At 43.8% G+C, this 24,036-nt stretch overlaps 1 protein-coding gene across 1 annotated transcript in view; it reads left to right on the plus strand.

The window, feature by feature from the left end:
* Positions 1–24,036, plus strand: part of Vps53 (VPS53 subunit of GARP complex) — a 136,047-nt gene that overhangs the window by 27,810 nt on the left and 84,201 nt on the right. Inside the window, exons 5-6 of the mRNA XM_038327391.2 lie at positions 14,818–14,904; positions 20,423–20,538. Coding sequence (XP_038183319.1) covers positions 14,818–14,904; positions 20,423–20,538 — 203 coding nt within the window. The remainder of the gene's footprint in view (positions 1–14,817; positions 14,905–20,422; positions 20,539–24,036) is intronic.

Below are 24,036 nucleotides of genomic sequence, written 5' to 3' on the forward strand. Positions count from 1 at the left end.
ATAGTTTAAAGGATATGTACACACATGAGCACACATCATGTCAGTGGGGCATGCCAGTGAACATCTGCAACCCCAGCACTTGGGAGTCCGAGGTAAGGAGATCATGAGTTTGATGCTAGTGTGGGCTATGTACTGAGAATCTGTCCATAATAAATAAGTAAATGAATAAATAAATAACAACCGCTATTTGTTTTCTCCTCCTAAATATACCACCTTAAAAATGATGAGTGTTTTGAAGTTTAAGCTATTATTTCCCATTAGTAACTAAGAATGGCTGAACATTTCTCTGCCTCAGCCTCCCTAGTAGCTGAGACTACAGGTGAAAACCACAGCACCTGCCTCTACCTTCTGGTTGTGTGTGTGTGTGTGTGTGTGTGTGTGTCTGTCTCTCTGTCTGTGTCTGTCTGTCTGTGTCTGTCTGTCTGTCTGTCTGTATGTATGTATATCTCTGTCTCTTTTTTGGTATTATACTTTTCAGAATGTTTTCAAGCTACAATTGCGTGGTCTGAACATGTCCCTGGAATGCAGACAACACTGATTCATGGAACAGTCTGGCTGTCAGCCTTCTGTAAGCATAGTGTCCCTCATATTGCTTGAGCCTTGCTGCCGTTCCCTAAACCAGGACTTCTTGCATCTGGTGCAGTGGCTGAGGGTGCCTGTCTTTAGCTGACAAGTTGAATCCATGTGACTATTCTGCTTTGCTTGCTTCTAGAACACTTAGCTATAGCCGAAGCAAGGGTTCTTGATTGGCTTGTAGTGTGGCTGGGATTAATCTGATTACTCAACACATCCTCTCACTGCACCAGAAGCTTGATTGCACGTTGTCTTCCTCTTTGGTGTTTTGAGACTGGGTCTCTTTAAGTAGCCCAGGCCGGCCTTGGTCTAAGTCCTCCTGCCCCAACTTCTCACATGCTGGGTTTACAGGTAAGGCCACCCATACTTGGCCTGGTGGTGCTGCCTCACTGGAGCTCTGCCCTTTGTCCTGTAAAACCCTCATTCTCAGACACCCCGTGAGGAATCTGAATAGCCATCGCCTCTTTCCTCTGTGAGCATTTGTTTCAGTCCTCACGGGATTGCTGTCATCGGGCATTGTTGCCAGTGCAGCAGTGCATGGTGGCCTGGTCACACGAAAGGGTTGAGTCTTGAGTTTGTTATTTTTGCTATAGGACATGCTGCTTCTTTCAGCCCCAGGTTCTCATATTTCTCTCTCTCTCTCTCTCTCTCTTGGGTTTCGCTCTATCTCTGGCTGTCTGTAGACCAGGCTGGCCTTGAATTTAGAGACCTGCCTGTCTCTGCCTCCCTAGTGCCAGGATTAAAACTGTGCGTCATCACAGCCGGCCTTTGCCCCAGGTTTTCATCTGAGCCATGAAGACAGTGCCTGCTGTAGAGTGGTGAGGAGGAGAAGGAACGTATCTTAAACACCCTCACTGCTGGGCTACTCTGGTTAAGAAGTGGCAGCTATGCTTCAGCTGCTGGTTGTGTGGTCCAGGCTGACCTCAGATGTGTGTGTGTGTGTATGTGTGTGTGTGTGTGTGTGTGTATGAGAGAGAGAGAAAGAGAGTCTCTCTCCCTGTGTGGTCCAGTCTGACTTCAAACTTGTGTGTGTATTGTGTGTATGTGTGTGTGTCTGAATTTGAGGCAAGATCTCTCTATGTGGTTCATGCGAACCTCAAACTTGTGATCCTTCTGCTTCAACCTCCCAGAAAAACTGGTATTTAAAAAAATACCTTTTTAAAAATATAATCATTGAATATAGTTTTTTTTCTTAATTTCACCTCAGAATAGAGCTAAGTGTTAAGGAATATATTTATGATCCTCTTTAAAATTCTTGCCAAATTTGGTTAGCAAATATGGCATATAGAGGCAGGCAAGGTGGAGAGTGGCACATGCTTGTGACCCAGCAATTGGGAGGCTGAGGAAGTAAAATCTCAAGTTTAAGCTCTCTGGACTGCACAGCACAACTCTGATCCAAAAATTAAACAAAGACATAACTTTTGCTTCTTCATAAATATCAGTATATTTAAAAACCATTTTGTACCATTGTGTGTGTGTGTGTGTGTTTATAAGTCCAGGGTATGACTATGGTATTCATATAGAAGTCAGAAGGTTGGGAGGGGCTGGAGAGATGGCTCAGAGGTTAAGAGCACTGACTGCTCTTCCAGAGGTCCTGAATTCAATTCCCAGCAACAACATGGTGGCTCACAACCATCTGTAATGAGATCTGGTGCCCTCTTCTGGTGTGTGAGCATATATGGAAGTAGAATGTTATATACATAATAAAGCAATCAATCTTAGAAAAAAAGAAGTCAGAAGGGATGGAGTTGGCTCTCTATTTCCACCTTTCTGTGGGTTTGGGAAATCCAGCACAGGTTACCAGACTTTACCTTCTAGGCTTTTTTGCTAGTCCTATATCATTATATTTTAAACAGTTTTAAATTCATATACAGTGTAAGTAATCTGTTCTAACTCTTTTTATACTATTCAAAATCATTTGATATAGTACATTGTTAATGTTGAAAATTCATAGAATGTATGCAGCACCATCCAAGCACTGCTACTCCCTGTATTTCATTCACCTCCATCAGAAACTCTAATCATTAAGCAAAAGCTCCCATAGCCTCCCGGGCCTCTAATAATCTTTCCCCATGGACTTCCCTTTTCTAGGTATGCCATGTAAATGAATCCAACAATATCTGACCTAAGTTAGAGTCATCAGAGAGGAAGGAGCCTCAGTTGAGGAAACGCCTCATGAGATCCAGCATTAAGGTGTTTTTAGTGAGTAGTGAGGAGGACCCAACCCATGGTGGGTGGTGCCATCCCAGAGCTGGTGGTCCTGGGTTCTGGTAGAAAGCGGGCCGAGCAAGCCAGAGGAAGCGAGCCAGTGAGTAACTCCTCTCCATGGCCTCTGCATCAGCTCCTGCCTCCAGGATCCTGCCCTGTTTGAGTTCTTGTCCTGACTTCCTTCAGTGATGAACAGCAATGTGGAAGTGTAAGCCAAATAAACCCTTTCCTCCCCAACTTGCTTTTTGGTCATTGCTACCGTGAGTACCAGCCTTCAGCATTTCAGGAATTGAAGGGGAGCCATGGAATTGGCCAACTAATTACTCATCTTGACTTTTCTGAGGGAATAAAACTTAATTCTCTGGGACTGATGAAAAAGGGGGACACACACACACACACCTAGGGTGCTGCTACGTGGTAAACCTTCAGCAGGTCAGACAAAACTGAAGAGGAAATGTAGAGCAGGCAAGCTACTTGGAAAGACAAACACACATGAGGCCTTTGCTGAGGACCAAAGCTTATCTTCATTTTATTATTCTTTCTGTTTCTTGTTCTTCTCTATTCTTTTTCTGTTCTGTTCTTCTTTCCTGATGTTTTCCTTCTCACTACTTCCTGGTGAGTTCCTTCTCACTGCTTCCTGATGACTTCCTTCTTACTATTTCCTGGTGACTTCCTTCTCTCTTCTTTATTTTTTCTCTTACAGCTTATATACCCCAGAAAAATCTTTTAAGCAATATAAAAATTAAAATGTGGTTACATTCTACCTTTTAAATAAATGATTACAGTGAATACAGGTAAAAACCTGCATGTTTCCCTTTTCCCTTACATGATTAAACATTTTATGAATTACAGGTAAAAAATAAATTATCCCCAAGAACCCACATACATTCATGCCCAAGCAACTTGTTATAGATTAACAAAGTGTAAGCAAGCAAGGTACTTTTCTCAGCGAGTTCTTTTACTGGCAGGCTGCATTTTGCAGCTATAAAGAAAGGACCAATCCTTTTATTATTTTTCTCAAAAGGTAATCTTATAAAAAAATCTTAAAAGAATCATAAATCTAAACTTTATGAAAAATAATCAGTCAACTCTACTTTAAATCTTCAGGGTGCATACCCATTCATCAACAGTTTTTATATCCGGAAGCTGAGGGCAGAAATGGATACAAGGAATTAATTACCAGCCCATCCTAGCAAGAAAGGTACATCAGCCAATAGCCAGCTTTGTTCTTGTTCCCTGACCTCAGTGAGTCCCTTACTCAGTTATTAAAAGTGTGCCTTTCTAAACTTTACATTGTTCCTCAAGATTTTCTACCTCAAAGTCATTAACAAAAAGAACAACTTAACCGTAAGTCATATTTAAATCTTTGCTTTAGCTATGATGCATACAAAAACCTGTGAACACATCTCTCAATATTAAGACTAAAGAACTTGAGCTAGCCTAGCTTCTGGGACTTGGTTGTTTTCCTTAATCATTAACCTAAGCCACAGTCCAAATGGCTCGTCAAGAGAAACTCAAAAGTTCTAGCTATGTGACATTTCTTGTTCTTATTTTTTAACCTCTGCAGCCCCTGCTTTATCAGGGGCAGGGGCAACACTATATCCTACCTTTGTCTATATTAATTTTCTTACTAAACTAACCTCTATCATAATCCCTTACTGTATTTGTTAAAAAAAAAAAACCCTTAATCATCAAAATTCTATTTAAACTAACACTATTATTGTATAAAACCATTACTTCAATTAAACAGTACAGCTTATGAGGAAATTATCTTCATGATAATCCACAGGTAAAAATGCTCAGTACATTGTGATAGTTCCACGAGATAATTGTACTATGTTAAAGTCAGTGAGGATTCCGCCACACCCTTCACACCATTGCAGATACCAGAGAAAAATGGCAGAGGCAAACATGAAAAGACACAGCAATAGCAAGAGACATTCTGGAATCGAAGCCCTCAGAGCCTTGCTTTTCTGAGTGAGATTCACCCATCAGTGCCTTGTGGATCTGGCAGGCCAATCAATTGCCACCTGCTGCTCCACTGACATTACTATCAGCAGAGTGTTTTGTCACAGCAATAGAAACCATAAGACGTCCAGGGTTCATTCGTATTAATGCCACGTATCAGAACGTCATCTCCTTTATGACTGAGCAGTGTTGCAGTGTGCGGACCACCACAGTTTGTTCTTCTTTTCATCTGCTCAGGGCTCTTCGTTCAGTTCATTTCAGCACCTGAAAGTAGAACTACTGGATAATTTATCTTAATATTTAAGCTCTTAAAGACATTTTCCATATTGTTCACGTTAGTATTTTTCTTTTTGTCTAAACACAAAGTGCATTAACATGATTGTGCTATTTTGCCTTCATTTAATACATGAAACTGTGTTTCAGATAAGCCATACATAGTTGTGGTAGTTTGAATGAAAATGATCCACATAGGCCCATAGGAAGTGGCACCATTAGGAGGTATGGCCTTGTTAGAGTAGGGTGTGGCCTTAGAGGAAGCCTGTCCCTGGGGATGGGCCTTGAGGTTTCAGATGCTCAAACCAGGTCCAATGTCTGGCTCTTCCTGCTGTCTGCCTAGCTGAATGTAGAACTCTCAGCTACCTTTTTAGCACCGTGTCTGCCTGCATGTGGCCACACTTTCCACCATGATGATAATGGACTAAACCTCTGAACTGTACGTCAGCCCCAGTTAAATGTTTTCCTTTATAAGAGTTGCCGTGGTCATGGTGTCTCTTCACAGCATTAGAAACCCTAACTAAGCAATAGTTTTAAGCTTTTGTGTCCTTTCCCCACACCAGCTAAAACCACCCTGCATTTCTCTTTGATTTAGTTAACAAGTCCAGCCATCAGGCTGTTTCCTTCATGAGCATCGAAGCATAAGTCCCACTTGTCTGTGATGTGGTTATTAAAAATAGCTTTAGAAAGCCAGTGTGCCAAGAAGGAACAGAGATGTTTACTCTTCCGAGCCACCCGCATAAATTGACACTTAGAGGAGCCTGCAAGAAAGGCAGCATAACCGTTGCCACCTCTCCTTTTCCACTTTCAAAGCACTCAGTTACAGGTTGAAACTGGAGTCTACATCTAAAGAGGAAAATGCCACTTGTCACTACTGTAACTGTCACTCTTGCTTTGATTGGTGATAGCTAGAGGCTTTGCAAGGAAATTTTACTTTCAGGTTGAAAATTTCAGCTTTGCCTTAGGAAAAAAATGGCAATAACTCTGCCAGCAGACAGAGCTTTCCTGGGTCTCAAATCTTCGACACAAGAAGTCATTCAGCTGTGTGAAAACAATGGGTGGGAATTTGAAACCCGGTCTTCATGTAAGAACTTGGCCTCATTTTCTCTTCCCCCGTTAGCCACAGAAATCCAGTACTCAGAGCAGTCTGGGCTGGCTGCGGGTCTTCTGTCAGCATTTCCTGGTTTAGGGGTCTGCAATAAAGCTGTAATATCTCCTTTGCTCTGATTTGGACTCCCTGATCTCCTCTGGGGAGATTAATTTGCAGAACAGAGACAATGCCTTTCTAGTCTGTTTTGGTTTGGTGTTTTGAGTTGTCTTTATTAAACTTTTTTTTAAAGATTTATTTATTTATTATGTATACAACATTCTGCCTCGATGTATGCCCACACGCCAGAGGAGGGCGCCAGATCTCAGTACAGATGGTTGTGAGCCACCATGTGGTTGCAGGGAATTGAATTCAGGACCTCTGGAAGAGCAGCCAGTGCTCTTAACCTCTGAGCCATCTCTCCAGCCCCTTTATTAAACTTTTTAAGGACAAGAAATCTGTTATTCTCTCAGTAGTGTTGAACCACATGACAGGATTCTAATTTCTTTTACATTTTTATTTACTTTTTTGAGACAGGGTTTCATGTAGCCCAGGCTGGCCTCAAACTTTCTGTGTTGCCGAGGATGACCCATGACTTCCTGAACTTCCTGCCTCCACCTGTCAAAATGCTGACTTCTGTTTCCCTGTTGTATTGTGGAGTCTAGAAAGATTCTGGGTTCCTCTTTGGTTCTGATTCTTATACCTACATTGTGAGTATTTTTTTAAAATATTTTTATGGTTTATTTAACTTTATTTTATGTGCATTGGTGTGGAGGTGTTAGATCCTCTGCAACTGGATCTTAAGACAGTTGTGAGCTGCCATGTGGGTGCTGGGAATTGAACCCAGGTCCTATGGAAGAACAGTCAGTACTCTTAACCACGGAGCCATCTCTCCAGCCCCCCTAAATTGTGAGTATTGAGCAGTACAGTTGAGTACACTCACTTCATAGCCTCCAGTTAACATGCACGTGCCTATTGACAAGATTTAATGATTCCTTGTTCTGTTTTTTAGTAAGTCAGGAGAAGAGAGTAAAGAAGGGGGTTTGCTCTGCAGGCATGAGGACCTGAGTTCAAATCCCCAGCACTGATGTGAAAAGCCATGGTTGTAACCCTAGTGCTCGCTGTGGCAAGTAGAGGATGGCCAGGGCTTTCTGAATGCCAGCCTAGCTCCATGTTCATGAGTGACCATGTGGTGCTGGGAACTGAACATGAGCCCTCTGAAAGAGCAGCATGTGCGCGTAGCTGCTCAGCCATCTCCCCACCCCCTCATTCTTTATTTTTATAATGATGAGTGTGGTACACACAACCTCAATGTGCCAGGTAAGTGCTCTGCCTCTGAGCTATGACTCTGGTCCCCAATTGTCTTTTGAAATAACAACAAATACTTACAAGCAGATCTGGGAGCGACTTTTTCTTGCTACAGAGCCCGAGAAGCTACTGGTACATATGCATGTCCCAACAGTAGCAGTGACTGTGATGGCATTCCCCAGACTGGGGTCTGCCAGCACAGTGGAGACATGACTGAAGGAGAAACCCTAGGATGAGAAGAGCCCTGTGGCCACTGTACGCCCCACTAGTGGTACTAAAATAATGGGAATTGCTGAGTTCCCAAAGGGAGTAAGTGAAGCAGGAAGAGTCTCCAGGACATCATATCAAATCCTTTGAAAAGATGTCTAGGTGTTACCACAATATGTTTCTTTCTCCTGAACAAACACTCATAGCGTAGATGAGAGTCACACAGTAGCTAAAATTAGAAGTTATGGTAAGATACAGGGAATCAGGATGAAGTAAGGACCCCTGACTTGGCACTGGAAGTCTGGCTGTTTGTGGGAAGCCGTCCTTTGTTACACTTGGACAAGCTGTTCTCTCAATGTGCCTGTTTCCTAAAGTATTGAATCTCTGTACCTTTTATTCAGCAAAAGCAGCTGAGGTTTTTTTTTTTTTTTTCCTTAAACATTTCCTTTTCTTTTGCCATTTGACTGGCTGCTTTGAATGCTTTCCTCAACAAGGGTTACATGCCATCCAGGGAAGCTGTGCAGACGGCTCAGGCCACGCCTGCAAGTTCAAGACTGGTGTGTTGTGAGCTGTGGGCGCTATAGAAACAGAACTTGAAATGTAAACGTTTAGTCTTGTTGGGGACTGCTGAGTGGGCCCCAGCCTTGTCTTAGGATTTTAACTTCTGGCTTGGGTCCCAAAAATAATAGAAACGATCTCATTGGTTCACATTTTTTCAGTGGATGTGGTTTGCAGAAATCGTAAATAAAAGTAACTTATGTGGAACAGAGCATTTTAGCAAATAAAGTGAGAATTACTCCCTTTGCTCGGCACATTCTTTTGGTTCACAGACCTGGAAAGAAACCTGTGCTGTAAATAAAGCCCCTTTATACTCTGGACTTCTGAATGGGCTACAGAGGAATAAGTGTGATCGTCAGTGATTCTCATCTGATGGGTGCCCCATGGCCCCTGACCAGTGCTGCTAGCCAGTGTGCTGTAGGATGCAAGGAAAACACAATGGGCCGGGGCAGCAGGGAGAGTTCTGTAGCCTCTCAGCTGTTGAACGTCTTTCTGGAGCTGTTACCATTGGTGAGGCTTCTTGGAGCGCCTCTGCTCCAGCTGAGGATGCCTTGTTTCCATAGCAACAGGTCTGAATGGTACAGGATGGCCCACAGTTTCAGAAAGGACTTTCTATAAATAGAAGCTACTTACTTGGATGTTTCTACCACCAGTGGATGTCATCAGGGCCTCTGTGTAGGGCTCAGATGTATCCCTTGCTAGTTTCTGCTTTCTAGAAGGTGATCTTATTAATGCTGAGGAATGATTCTTTTATTCGTACCTCCATGTATCATTTTTCTTTTCCAGTTACATTTCTGTGGGGTGGAAGTAGGGTGCACATGTATGTACATGTACATGTCTAGACCAGGTGTTAATGCCTGCTATCTCCCTCAGTTGCTCTACGCTTTTTAAAAAATGAGTTAATTTAGAGGGCAGTACATGAAGAACAGAAGATGAGTTGTGAGAGTCTCTTCTCTTCTTCCACCTGGTGGGTTCTGGGAATCAAACTCCTTGGAGTTAACAGGCTTGGCAGCATGAGCTCTTATATGCTGAGCCATCTTGTAGTCCCCTGGTTTTTTTGAGGCAGAGTCTTTCATTAAACCTGGAGCTTAACAGTTTGAGCTAGGCAGCTGACTAGCAAGCCCTGGGGATCCTTTTCTCTCTGCTTCCCCAGTGCTAGGATTATAGGTGCAGCAGAGAGATTTTCATTGTTGTTTGTTTTGTTATTGTCTTTTGAGATAGGGTTTGCAGTGTAACCCAGGCTAGTATCAAGCTTAAGTTGTTCCTAGCCCGACCTCTTGAGTGCTAAGATGATCACCATACCCAGCAGGCACTCAGGTTTATTAAAGATAATAAACAAGCGAACAAGAGTCAGACTTTTCTGAAGCAAGCCTGACTTTCAGCATGCGTGGAAGATGTCATTATCATCGTCCTTCCAGGACACCTTCAGGTACTAGACTTTGCCAGCTTATTTGCAAAGCTCTTTCCAGGAAAATCACCGATGACCTTTGTATTCCATCAGAGCACTCAGGGACCAATGTTCTGATTTCCCTTCTATGAGCATGGCACTCATATACCCACCCAGGTTACAAAAACAAAGTCTAAACAAACAAACAAACAAACATGGAGGAAGAATTGCTGGGGAGAACCTCACATAGCTTGTTGTGAAGGGAGTTGAACAATTTGCCCTGGGAAATGTCTCCTTGGGCCTTGTCAAATAGCCAAGGCTCAGACCTGGAGTAGTGCCTGTGTCTGTCTCTCTCTGTTGGCTTTGTCTCTCCCAAGAGGCTAATCTCCTTCCTTTACTGGAGAATCTTGCTGCTGTCTAACTTAGCCTCACATCTTCCAGCTCTCCTTCCCAATTCCAGTTCTGGAAAAATCATAATTGCTGCATAGGACTGGTCTGCTCCTTTAACGGAGGACTCTGTAAAAACACCATGAGAGGGGACCTGCAGGTTTTTGGATGTATTGGGTCAACAATTCCAAAGATTTCTTCCCCAATCCCAGGATTTGTCCTAACAAAACTCAATGGAAGGGTGCTATTATTTCTGTTCTAGTAATGGCAAGACTGTGTCGCCTGGAGGTCACATGACTTGACAGAGATCACATGGCTAAGGCCAAGCCTCCAACTTCAGTCTCTAGCTCCAGAGCGCTTGCTTTTATCCAGTACAGCGCGTTTCTTTCCCATGAAATAGAAAAGAAAGGGGAACCGGCAGATAAATGTCAAGGTAAAATAGCAATGGTGGCAAAATGGCAGGAAATCTGATTTCCTTTCCAGGAACCTTAAATGCTACTACTTTAAGTGTTTCAAAACAACCTAAGTCATACAAGATCTTCCCCTCCATCCCCAACAGGGTTTCTCTGTGTAGCCCTAGCTTCTTGCAACTCATTCTATAAGACCTCAAATTCGGAGATCTGCCTACCTCTGCCTTCCAAGTGCTGGGATTAAAGGCGTGCACCACCACTACCTGGCTTTTACAAGATCTTTTAAAAATGGACAGCAGCAACAAATGGTAGCAAATGGGATCTCAGTTTCTGAAGACTGCCTGTGGGCTCACCAGAAAGTGATACAATTCTCTGGTAAAGCTAACTGCCCAGTTAGATCTTCGAGCCAGAAGAGGGGCTTGATGACCAAGAGCATTGCCATGGGATCCAGCCATTCTGTCTGTACAGGTGACACATGACTGGTCTGCAAAAAAGAAACAGGAAGGGAAGGAAGAAAGTAGAGACAGTTGTGCAAGGTCCTTGCTGCTTCTCTGCTGTGCCAGTGTCCTGGCATGGCCAGGATTTGGCTCAAAGTGTATCTCAGGAGACAGGACACTTGAAGGTCATGGCTATAGTTTGTGGTGTGCAGAAGCACAAAGATACTGTAATGGCTTTTGCTGAGTCTTGGAAGCAAACTCAGTGTGCCACTTTGTGTCTTTGAGTACAAGTGTTGAGTTGCCAAAGAGGGTCACAGTAGAAACTGCTGTCCCATGATACCCCAGGTGCAGCCTGCCACCACACTGCAGTGTTCCTCTCAGAGACACCAGCAGAGAGGGTCACAGTAGGTGAAACTGCTGTCCTGTCATATCCCAGGCTCAGCCTGCCACTACACTGCAGTGTTCCACTCAGAGACACCAGGCAGAGGAAAGGCTTTGGGTGATGGAAACAGATATTTTGGGTGATTCATTCTGCTTTTAATCTGGATCCAGTTTGAAATGGGAAAGTGCCATATTTAAATGGTGTCCAGGAATGGAACTAGAATCTTCCAGGGCATTTTCTGATTATCTGTGTCAGATGTGAATGTTAGTGTCTTTATTTTAAGAAGAATCTTCTCCTTCCATAGCCCTTCCACTTTTCCCAGGAAAGAAATGTTCTGTGATGCAGTTGACTAAACACTGGGTCTAGTTTGAGAAGGGACTTCCTCTGTAGAGGGAGCTTTTGACTCTGGAAAATGAATTACATTAACTTTCATGTGCTTCAGTACATTCTTATAGCAAACAAAGGCTGAAAACTGGCAGACCATTTATCTTTCTTGAAGTCTGTGAAATATAAGACTGTGTGGGTCTTGTTTTTCTGAAAAAGGAAAGCGATGCCCTCGGCAGAAGCAGACTGGAGAGGATACAGGACAGGAGTCTCCTTAGTGTATAACCTGTCCTTTTGTCTTGGGTTTTAAGGTGTTTGGTTGTATCCCATCAACATGTCACTGTAGCATAGCACACCTTAAACATTACAGAGTGCCACACAAGCCATGACCGAGAAGGAAAGTCCTTTTTGACAGTCTGTTGCCTGTAAGGACTCTATGGTATTCTGACATCATGACTCAAAAGCATGTTTAGAAGCCTCCAGTGAGTTTAGGGTGCATTGACCCCTCTCCTGGAGCGGCACCTTGGCATTCAACTTGGTTACCCAGGCAGATGCTATCAGGCTGAAGTGTGGGGCTGTGATTGATTTTGAAACACTGCTTGTGTTTGTTCCTGAAGTTAGGGATGGTAGACCACAGCACCCTGATGCAGAATAGTCTTAGTGCTATCATTCAATGCTGACATTTTTAATTATTTGGCAAAGATTTGTTGAATTTTAGCTGTGCTATATATAGCTTTGTCTAGATGCTTTTAGTAAAGTGACCATATGACTTATCACCAGGACAGCTTTATTTACTTACTTATTTCTTCGTGTGTGTGTGTGTGTGTGTATGGGTGTTTTGCATATCGCCTGGAACTGGAGTTGCAGACAGTGTGAGTTGCCATGCTAGTGCTAGGAATTGAACCTGGGTCCTCTGCAAGAGCAGCCAGGGCTCAACTGCTGAGTCATCTTGCCAGACCCACTAGGGCCACTTTTTTTTTTGAGTTTAGGGCCACTTTTGAGGGTGAGAGTGAGCTATCCATAATTACACTGAGCCACACTATAACCCCCATACTTGAGGGCAGAGGCAGAATCATAGTTTAAGGCCAACCTCAACTGCATAGTGAGTCTATGTCTTAAAAATCTAAAGTAGGGGCTGGGGATCCGGCTCAGTTAGTAGAGTGCTTGCCTGGCATGAGGGAAGCACATGCATGGTAGTAATTACATGTCTGTAATCTTGGCACTAGAGGCAGGAGGATTAGAAGTTTAAGGTCCTCCTAGGATACAAAGTGAGTTCTAGGGAAACCTAGGCTCCATGAGATCATCCCCCTCAAAAACAAAACAGTGCAAGCCAACCTAAAATAACAATAACAGTAATAACTTTGGCATTGTCACATGATGCAGTTGTCACATGGTGGGACTATCCTAGCTAAACCTGAATGGCCAGTTGCCATGTGTATTCATGGCCTCGGGTATGTACAACTGTTAGACAGCTAGTCGTTCCATAGCGAATCAAGAACTTTATAAAGGTCCTGGGTTCTATTCTTAGCACTACAAAAACAAACAAAAAATTATAAAAGCAACAATCCTCCACTACAATTATTCCAGGACTCCTGTTCCCCTCTTCTGAACTGTTTACATAGCAGAGTCTTCAAGCATCTCACACTTTGAGAATTCCTCTGTTCATTTTTTGCTGCGTTTCCACGCTTCGTCAGTAATAGCAAAAACTTGTCAAAGGTAGTCTGCTGGAGTCCAACAAGCCTTTTCCTTCCTTCTTTCTTTCCTTTCTTCCTTTTTTTTTTTTTAAGGTCTCCTTAAGTAGCTCAGGCTCACTTCCAACTCATGGCAATCCTCCTGCCTTAGACTCCCAAGTACTGAGATTATAAGCATGTGTCACCATGTCTAGCTCAATGAGCTAAGGGCCAGATCGCAATTATTTTCATCTTTGTGGGCCATGTGGTGTTGTAGCTGCCCCTTGCTGGCATCGTATGCTGAAAATGAGCACGTTAGGCTGTGTTCCCAAACCTCATCATTTACCTATACAAGTGGCAAGTGAATCCAGGCCATTGTTTGCCAGCCCAGCTTTGTGTCACTCTCCTCCCAATGTCATCACTGTCTGCTCCCCTCTCCCTGTCTCCCTGTAATCTGCTTCTGCCACAGTTGCTAGCATCTTCCCAGTTGCTGGTGGCAGTCCTCTGTCTTAATCCAGTGTAAGGAGTGAGTGCTCTTTCTCATCTGTATGCACTTGTTTGGTTCTGGTGATGTCATAGTTCTTGGTTTATCTGCTGATGGTGGTTTTCTCTCTTGAAAATTTGCTGCCGTCTTTTCTTCCAGACAGCTGGAATATACAAGGGCTCAGTTCTCTCCTCCCTCGCCTCGCCTTCCCTCTCCCCTTATACAGGCACCTAATCAGGATGTGCCTGAGTGAAAGAGTGAGAGAAACCCTGACATGACTGAACAGCTGTGGGTTATCACAGACCCCAGTCCCCCAGTCCTCCACATGTGTAGCTGTAGCGCTCTTCCGCCTTCCCTCCTATTCCTTCCTATAGGCGATGTGTAAGCTATAATGTCTTTTCTGTGTCCCATCCATCTTGGTGAGGATTTATTTCCTTAGAAACATTTGGCTCACTATTAGCTTCTGACTTCATTTCATTGGTTTCTAAGTAGGACACCATAAATGTCTAAGATTTGCCACAAATCTTAAAAATTGGAGGCCCCATACCAGTCTTGATTTTGTTGGTGGTGGTGATTGTTGACATAGTCTTTTAGAGCCATTTTGTGGATGAGGAAACGGATGCTCAACCAGTACCCCGAGCTTACCTCACTTCTAACTTGGAGCCACTGCTGTCTTCACAGGTGTGAAAGTTCATGCAAACGTTGAGAGACAGATGTGTATCTTTTTGTTATCAGTAACATGCATAGTAATCACCAAAATAGTGGGAATAGTTTAGTTTTAAACTGAAACTTTATGCCTAGCACAGTAGCACTGGGAAAGGCAGAGGCAGAAGGTTTACTGCAAGTTTGAGATCAGCCTGATTTGCAGAGAGTTCTAGTCCAACCATGGCTACATAATAAGGCTCTGTCTCAGAACACCAAAAACCGACTTTAAATTTTATGATGTAGATTGCTAAGAGTGCTTAGAATGTGCTTGTGCTCACGTGCAAGCTTTATCTCACTCTCCTGCTCGGGTGCAGTGAAACCGTAGTGCAAGAACAATGAATCAAGAGAGTTTCTGGTCAGAATTTTTGGGAGACTGAAATTAATTATAGCATAGTGACTGGTGCCTCCTCTCCTTGCTTCTCATTTTTTACCTACTTCTCTTATTCTAGGCACTCGAAGAGGCCCAGAAAGCCATTCAGCAGCTCTTTGGCAAAATCAAGGATATCAAAGACAAAGCAGAAAAATCAGAACAAATGGTGAGTTTAGGTTTCTTCCTTATGTGTTTGCACCCAGAGTGGGAAGTTAGTGTCTCATCCGGTCACAGTAACTAGGTCCTTTCTCACCCTGCCTGCCAGCTGCAGTCATGCACTCCTCCCTGTGAGTGCATCCTGACTGCCTCAGAGGAGCCACTAGACAGGGGTGACTCAAGGGCCTTGCTGCCCTACATTTACAGCTGCTTTCAAGTAGGAAACAATCCGCCACCACCCCTCACCACAAATAGTTTCCTAGTCATTTTGGTTGTCTTTCTCTAGTGTGTTTCTAGCTTGTGTTCCCCAGTTAAGGTATCTGCGATGAAATCTGGTAAATAGCTCACTAACACTGGTCCCGGGTCTGGGGTGAGGGAACCATGCCCAGGATGCATGCACACAGTTTTCATTAGTTCCCACTCTCTGAATTTGTAGGTGATGAGCTCAGAAGCGCCCTGATGACCAGGAACCTAGCCTTCACCACAGCTGCTCCTCAGGAACCACCAGGCTGTGCTGGGTTTCTGGGCTGAGATTCTAAGTCATCTGATACATCTAAATGTATCAGTTTTCTCAGCTATGAAATAATAATAATGTCTACCTCACAGGACCTCTGAGCAGAGTGCCTAAGGAGCTGCATTTCCTCAGGAGTACAGTACATACTACCAAGCAGTGTAATTATCAGATGACCCTAGCAGAGATGACATTTGCTAGAGTTTGTTATACTTAAGTTTGTTTGTTTGTTTTACAGACAGGGTTTTACTATGAAGCTCTTGCCTGGAATTCTGTGTAGATCAGGCTGGCCTTGAATTCACAGAGATCCACTTGCCTCTGCCTCTCAAACACCCAGCAGTTATACTCAGGTTTTATGCTCAACAATGACATTATGATTCTAAGCTGCTGTTCTGGACTGTGCACCCTTTTCCAGCCAAGTGGGACACAATGATAGGGGAATTAGTACTTGGCAAAATCTCTCAAGGTGCCAAGCCCAGTGCCATTTCCTTTATACAGCTGATTTGATGCAGCCCTCTTGACAGTCTCACAGTGAGATCTAGTGTCATTGCTCCTATTTACTTTGATTACTCATTTTGTAGATGAGGAAACTGATACTCAACAAGAAAATTGCTCTGTTGATGGCGCAGCGGGGCTGCGTCCCGCCACCCGGCTAGCTTTACACCCGAAATAATTACACAGAAACTGTATTCTTTTAAACATTGTCTGACCCATTAGTTTTAGCCTCTTACTGGCTAATTAACCCATATTTAGTAATCCGTGTAGTACCACAAGGTGGTCGCTTACCAGGAGAGATCTTAACCTGTGTCCATCTCGGAGAGGAGAGGCATGGCCACTGCCTGAAGCATTTGCCTTCTCTCTCCCAGAATTCTGTTCTGTCTACTCCACCCACCTAAGGGCTGGCCTATCAAATGGGCCAAGGCAGTTTCTTTATTAACCAATGAAATCAACACAAACAGAAGACTCTCCCACATCATTGCTCTAAGACACAGAATGTGTAAATGGTAGAGCTGTGGGATTCAGCCTTATATTTGTCTGAATCTGAACCCACCATATCCTGCTCTGTCCTTTTCGGATGCCCATGAGTGGCCTTTGCAATTAATTTTAGCAATCTGTTTTGCAGAATAGCCTTTCGTGCATTTACCCTGGGCACCCCTTGCCATTAAAGTTTCTGTTTAGGAAACTGGAGAGATGGCTCAGTGGTTAAGAGCGTGCATTTACCTTGAACACCCCTTGCCATTAAAGTTTCTGTTTAGGAAACTGGAGAGATGATGGCTCAGTGGTTAAGAGCACTGGCTGTTCTTCCAGAGGACCTGGTTCAATTCCCAGCATTCACATGGCAGCAGCAATTTACAACTACCTGTAACTCTGCCTCCAGGGTATCTGACACCCTTACACAGGCATGCATGCAGGCAAAATACACATAAAATAAAATGCACATAAAATAAAAATAAATAAGTCATTAAAAAGAAAGACTCTGTTTAGAGAAAGCAGGTAGTTCAGGTTGCCTAAAGCAGCACAGAGTATTTGATACAAGATCCTCGTAATGAGCCGGGCGGTGGTGGCGCACGCCTTTAATCCCAGCACTCGGGAGGCAGAGGCAGACGGATCTCTGTGAGCTCGAGGCCAGCCTGGTCTACAAGAGCTAGTTCCAGGACAGGCTCCAAAGCCACAGAGAAACCCTGTCTCGAAAAAAAACAAAAACAACAACAACAACAAAAAAAAAAAACCAAGATCCTCGTAATGAAAAGACTAGTAAGCTGTGGTATAGAGCCATGAGATAGGATAGTGTCAGAGGAAGAGGACTTGCTAACTCTTGAATGCAGAGGTGAGAAGAGGCATAGATGACTGGTTTAAATCCCAGAGGTTGGGTTGGAGAGATGGTTCAGCAGTTTAGAGCACTAGTTGCTTCTTCAGTCCCCAGGACTCCAGTTTGATTCTTTTAGTTTTTTGAGACAGGGTTTCTCTATATAACCCTGGCTATCTTGGAACTTGCTCTATAGACCAGGCTGGCCTTGAACTCAGAGATTCTCCTGCCATTGCCTCCCAAGTGCTGGAATTAAAGGTATACTATATCACTACCCCACCCCAGTTTGATTCTTAACACCCACATGGCAGCTCACAACTATCTTTAACTCCAGTTCCGGGGAATCCGATGTCCCTTCTAGGCATACAAGTGGTACACAGACATACATGCAGGCAAATTGTTCATACACATAAAACAAACAAAATGGGGTTAAATCCTCCCAGATCAGAGCCAGGTGTGGTGTATACACCTGTAAACTCAGCCCTAGGGAGGCTGAGCAAGCCAATCAAGAGTTAACGTTTGGGCTGGAGAGATGATTCAGTAATTAAGAGCACTTGCTGCTCTTCCAGAGGATCTAGGTTCAATTTCCAGCACCCTCATGGCAGCTCATAACTGCCTGTAACTCCCATTTCAAGAGATCTGACACCTTCACACAGATATACCTGCCCACAAAAAGCTGAATTTGCATGAAATAATGATAAATAAATTATTTTTTTTTTAAAAAGAGTTAAAGTTCTTGGCTGCATGCTGAAGCTCTCTCTCAAAAATAACAGTAGGATTGAAGCAAAGTAGCCCAGAAAGAGACAGGGATTGCTTTCAGAGGATGATAACTTCAGTGTTAGAGTGCATGATCAGATTACAGGGCCAGATTAGTTTCTGGTGTACTTTGTCATTCCACAGCTTTTTTTGACCCACACTCAATTTCTTTTTCCTGTAGTGGTAATAGTGATAGATTCCAGGGCCTTGTGCAGTAAAGGCGTGTGGCTATGCAACAGAATTGTCTTTACCAGTTTGTCTAGAGTAGTTAAACTAAAAACCAGGTCATATGAGCTTAACTCACTATAGGATTTTCCACCTTACTGAGACATATATGTGTCTAATGATTAGAATGTTTGTGCCTGGTATCCATGGAACTCCTTTCTCTCCAGGTGTCATAAAGCCTGGGAAACCAAACCAAATTGCTATTAAGAAGGTTTCACCTGGGCTAGTAAGTAAAGATGTTTACCATCAAGCCTAAGGGCCTGAGTTTGATCCCTGGGACTCACAAGTTGGAAAATGATAATTCCACAGGTTGTCCTTTTGGCCCTCATACACACACACACACACACACACACACACACACACACACACACATACACATACATACATACATGCATGGTTCTTGGTCGTTGTAGATTCAATGTAGTGAAAGACTGTATGCTAGTGAATTGGAGGGCTTCCCCCAGCTTCTCTGCTGCATCCACTTCCTCTAAATGGAAGACACTTGCGTCCCCACATCATACTCCATTCTCTTGGGTCTGCCAGAAAAACTAGCAGCTTTTGCTCCCTACACTGCCCTTCTCCTCTTAGAAGGTTACATGTTAAGTTTGCCAAAAGCACTGGATTTTTACTTTTTTTTTTGTTTTGTTTTGTTTTTCGAGACAGGGTTTCTCTGTGGCCTTGGAGTCTGTCCTGGAACTAGCTCTTGTAGACCAGGCTGGTCTTGAACTCACAGATATCCGCCTATTTCTGCCTCCCGAGTGCTGGGATTAAAGGCATGCGCCACCATCGCCCAGCGATTTTTACTTTTTTTTAAAAAAAAAAAACTTGAGCTGGGCGGTGGTGGCGCACGCCTTTAATCCCAGCACTTGGGAGGCAGAGGCGGGCGGATCTCTGTGAGTTCAAGGCCAACCTGGTCTACAAGAGCTAGTTCCAGGACAGGCTCCAAAGCTACAGAAAAACCCAGTCTCAAAAAAACAAAACAAACAAACAAACAAACAACAACAACAAAAAACAAAAACAAAAGCTTGAGCCAGTCTTTTTTTGAGCTGGAGATCAGGAATAAGCTATAGTTTCATTAATAAAGCCTGCCTCAATGCAGCAAGCTGAGCCTAGCATCTGTCGTGGCAGAAGCATGCTTACTGCAGAGGGATGTGCTGGACTTGACTGCTCTGCCCTATGCTCAATGCTATGTTCTATCAGGAGCAAAAAAAAAAAAAAAAGCAAATTCCTTTCTTCGAGGATTTTTTATGACCCTAGGTATGAAATCTGAAGAGATGCCAAATTAAAAAAAAAAAAACAAAAATTAAATAAAAACATTTGAGACAGGTTTTGCTAGGTAATGCAAACTGACCTCAAACTCAGTGTGTAGCCCAGACTGTCTCTGAACTTGTGATCTCATTGCTCAGCCTCTCAAGTGGTAGGTAGGATTATAGGCATATGCCACCACACCCAGCCCAAAAGAATGACTTTAAGAAAGGGTTATTTACATGTGGTAGATCTAGATCAAAGGGACAGAGCTGGGTACAGTGATACATGCCTATAATCTCAGCACTTGGGAAACAGAGGCAGGAAGATTGTCACAAATCAAGGCCAGCCTGGTTACATAGCAAGTTCAAGGACAGCCAGAGCTACATAGCAAGACCTTGTCTCTAAAAAGAAAGAAGCTCTGGACTGGAGAGATGGCAGTAAGAACACTTGCTGCTCTTGCAGGAGATCTGTTTGGTTCCCAGCACTCACATCAGGCTGCTCACAACCATCTTAACTCCAGCTCCAGGGACCCAGTGCCCTCATCTGGCCTCTATGGGCTTTAGTATACACACATACACATAAAATAAGGAAAATAAATCTTTTCATTTTTGCTTTTTTACCCTTAAAGACAGTGTCTCTCTACCTATCCCTGTCTGTCCAGAGACTCACTATGTAGAACAGGCTGGCCTTGAACTCATAGAGATCTGCCTGCCTCTGCCTTTTAAGTACTGGGATTAAAGGTGTGCGTGTATCACCTAGCCCAAAAATATATCTTTAAAAAAGAGAAATAAGCAAACAAAGCATGAAAGGGGCTAAATATTGTAAATTATTTGAGTTGTATATTATGAGGGTATTTTATTTTCTGTAGGGACTAGCCTGAGGTTGCTTTAGATGATTTTATGTGTATGATTTTGTTGAACAGTAGCTTGGAATTTTACAGCTTCCTTACCTTCCCCCATTTTTCCTGTTTTCAATGTTTAGGTGAAGGAAATCACCCGAGATATTAAGCAGTTAGACCATGCCAAGCGCCACCTGACCACCTCAATCACGACACTGAACCACCTACATATGCTCGCCGGTGGGGTCGACTCCCTGGAGTAAGTGAGCAGTGTGAACTTTCTCAGGGGCCCATGGGAAATGCTCCATGGAAGGACAGTGACTTTGTAGTTATTCACTTCCAAGCCAAGCCAGCCCCACCTTTGGAGCATTGATTACAAGTGTTCAGTCACTTTTGATGTTCACAACTTAAGTAAGAAAGGAGCTGGGAATGGATGGATACAGCCAAGTGGCAGAGTGCCTACTTGACATGCTCAAAGCCCCGGGTTCCACTCCCAGCACTGCAAAAGACGGCAAACATCTGCCTTGATGGAAAAAAAAAAAGATGGGCAGGTGACCTGAGGAGGCCAGAGAAAGCCCATGAGAATGACCCTAAGAAATGGGTCGTTTGGTGTGGTAGATCTAGACCAGTAAGTCAGACGGTGATTCAGCTCAGTCACTCCCTAGGACTTCTGCCTTTGCAGCTGCTCCTCCTTCTCTTGGATTGAGTTGCACCAAACCAGAGACCATTTGTAAACAAATCTTTGATGTATCATTCAACCCACTTTTTTCTGAAACCCGTGTTTCCAAGATTGTAGCTTTCTGTTTAGTACATTTAGAAACAGGATTAAAAGAAGTTGCTGGTTATTTACCACAAAGCCCTGATTTAAAGCCTCCTCTAGCAGTCCAGCTCCTGTCTGGGGTTGGGGGGTGGTTCAGGCTGATTCCCCTGCCCTAGTCATAGTGGACAGACCAGCCATCTTCACAGAAATGCAAATGTGGCAGAATATCCCCAGAAGGAAGGAGGAGGGGCTATACCATGCCTAGCCATGGGTGATAGAGATTCCCTGGTTCATTGCAGGACAGCCAGCCAGTGGGACTGGAAGAATCCTCCTCCTCCTTCCTTCCCACCAGGCATTTTGTATTAGCAGGTAGAGATGACATTGGAGCACCATGGCTTGAACTTGAGCCTTTCCTTGAAATGTCTTGTAAGGGAAGTCATGAATTACACAATTAATGTGAAAGCCAACCCAGGATTTCAAGGTGTCAGCTGCTATCAGGAGGTTGTCCACATACTGTAATAAACTGACGTTGGGGTAGGCTAGTCAGTACTTACCCATGTCTTCATGGAGTGCTTCATTAAAGATGGTAGGAGAGTTCTTGAACCCTTGCACCCAGGATTGTTTTAGTGACATTTCGCCTAGGGGTTGTTTAGAATGGAGTGTTGTGCTCCTGTATCTACCAGAAAATCTACAGGTTTCTCCTCCCCCTTTAGGGTTACCCAAGGCTCAGGGAGGGGCTCGATACCGTCACCTTTATCACTTATTTTAGTTTTTGTACTTTTACTTTTGAGCCCTGTCATTTAGGGCCTTTATTCTTTCAGTGACCCAGCTTCCTACAGTAGGCTCATTGGTCTTTTTGCAAATTAAGGCCTATCCCTGCTTTAGGCCTTTCCCTTTACATGGTGAGTCTCCAAAGGCCAGTGCCTGTCTTCTAACCTCTGGACTACCTGCGCTTCTAGAAGGACTTTGGTGAACCTCTGTATCTGTCTTTTTAAAGCTTTTGTGAGCCCCTTAGTCTGTGTTCTGGGATCTCCCTATTATTGAATACTGTCTCAGCAACCACAATGAGTTCAGCCAACCCCTTACCTTTAAAACCTTCTAGTCTCTACAACTTACAGTGGTTATCTGGTGCTGACTGGTTGACAAAAGCCAGGCTGATTGTAGACCAATTCTCTGGTGCTTCCTGATCCAAGGGTGTATAGATCTTATAATTTTCCATCAGCCTCTTTAGGAATACTTCTAGTGTTTCTTCACACCCCTGGCATATCTGACTAACTTTGGACAAATTTGTGGGCCACCTGTGACAGCCCAGAGCCCTCCCCATTAGAGTCTGGTGGTAGACTTTCAGCCTCTTCCTACCTTTCTCCATGTTGAAATCCAAATTGGGTTACATCATAGGAAACCTAACATTTATGAGGTCTGCATTGGTGACTGGTCCTCCATCTGGGCCTGGAACCAATTTCCAAGCCTCTGTTCTCTCGGCCCCTCTCCTCAGTAGTCAAGAGGACCTGGAGCCATTGGAAACAATTATCTCACGTGGTCTGGTGAGTGAAAAGGACAGAATCCGTCAGGTCAGCTAGCCTTGCAGGCTTCTCAGAAAACTTAGGATTTTGTAATTTCTAATTTTAAAGGTTGCTAGTGGCAAAGGGCCAATGGACTAGCTGCTGCCTGCCCTCAGCCTCAGGTTGGCCTGCAGCGGCGCACAATGGAAGGACCATGGAGTCAGCCCTGGCTGGCAGCTCCTCCCTCTGAGAATCTGTGTGTATGTGGAGTCTCCTCCACTCCTCCCCTACTGGCCTCCAGGACCTTTCATCCTCCGGAGCCTGGGGGTAAGGTGGTGGGATAGAAAATAATGCTTCCTCCAAGTCACCTGGAGAAAGAAAGACAGGGTACAGGAATGCAGTCAGCAGTATTCTGTCCCCCTCTCTCCTTTTAAAAGTATGACCCCATTGCTAATACAAACATTTTGTAGTGAATCATCAGCTGTTGACCAAGGTTTCTGTCCCACCAGGTCCCGTAGTCGCTAAATCCCAAAGACATACATAGAGGTCTACATTAATCATAAAATGATTGGCCTATTAGCTCAGGCTTCTTATTAACTCTTTCTTACATCTTATATTAGCCCATTATTCTTGTCTGTGATAGCCATGTGGTACCTTTTTTGACGAGGCAGTCACATCTTGCTTGCTCTGTGTCTGGATGATGACTGCAGACTGAATCTTTTCTCTTCCCAGAATTTTTCTGTTCCCCTGGCCCTGCCTATACTTTCTGCCCGTTCGCCCCACCTATACTTACTGCCTGGCTACTGGCAAATCAGTGTTTTATTAAAATACAGTTGACAGGGTACAGACCATTGTCCCACAGCAATCACAAAAATTGTTTGTTTTTTTAATGAAGAAAACCAACCAGAATAACATAATATGATCAAACCTCATACCTCCTCTGACCTTCTACAGCTTACTATACTCCTGAGGTTCTTACTTCAGCTCCTCTGATTTAGCCAGACATTCTTACTCAGACAACCTTCTTTTCTTTCTCTTCTCTTTATTTAAGTTTCCTGCATTTTTTTCAGATAACATGAAAATTTTTATCAAAGTCCTTCTTGTGATTTCCTTTAGTAGTCTAGAATATGGTATACCTATAAACGAGAAAGGCAGTGTCAGGACAGAAAAGGGTTAAGGCGAAGTAACTGGCGGCAAGGACCTTGGACCATAGTGAAGAATTTGGCTCAGGAAGGAAGGGAGAGGGGAGCACAGCAGTTACACCAGCTCGCAGACAGAGTGCCTGCCTGGCAGTCAGTATCCTAAAAAAGTAAGATTGTCAGCTTCCTCGTATGGGCCACCACAATGATCAACTGCAGGTTCTCTGTCAAAGTCCTGCCATGTCCTTATCAAACGTGCCTCCACCCCTTCAGACAATGAGCCCCAAGTCAGCAGCTTGGGTCTGAAAGTTCTCGGAGTGCTCCAAAATAAGATTCACGGGAAGAAGTTGAGTTTG

This window comes from Arvicola amphibius, chromosome 4, assembly GCF_903992535.2.
Source record: "Arvicola amphibius chromosome 4, mArvAmp1.2, whole genome shotgun sequence".
Taxonomy (NCBI): Eukaryota; Metazoa; Chordata; class Mammalia; order Rodentia; family Cricetidae; genus Arvicola; species Arvicola amphibius.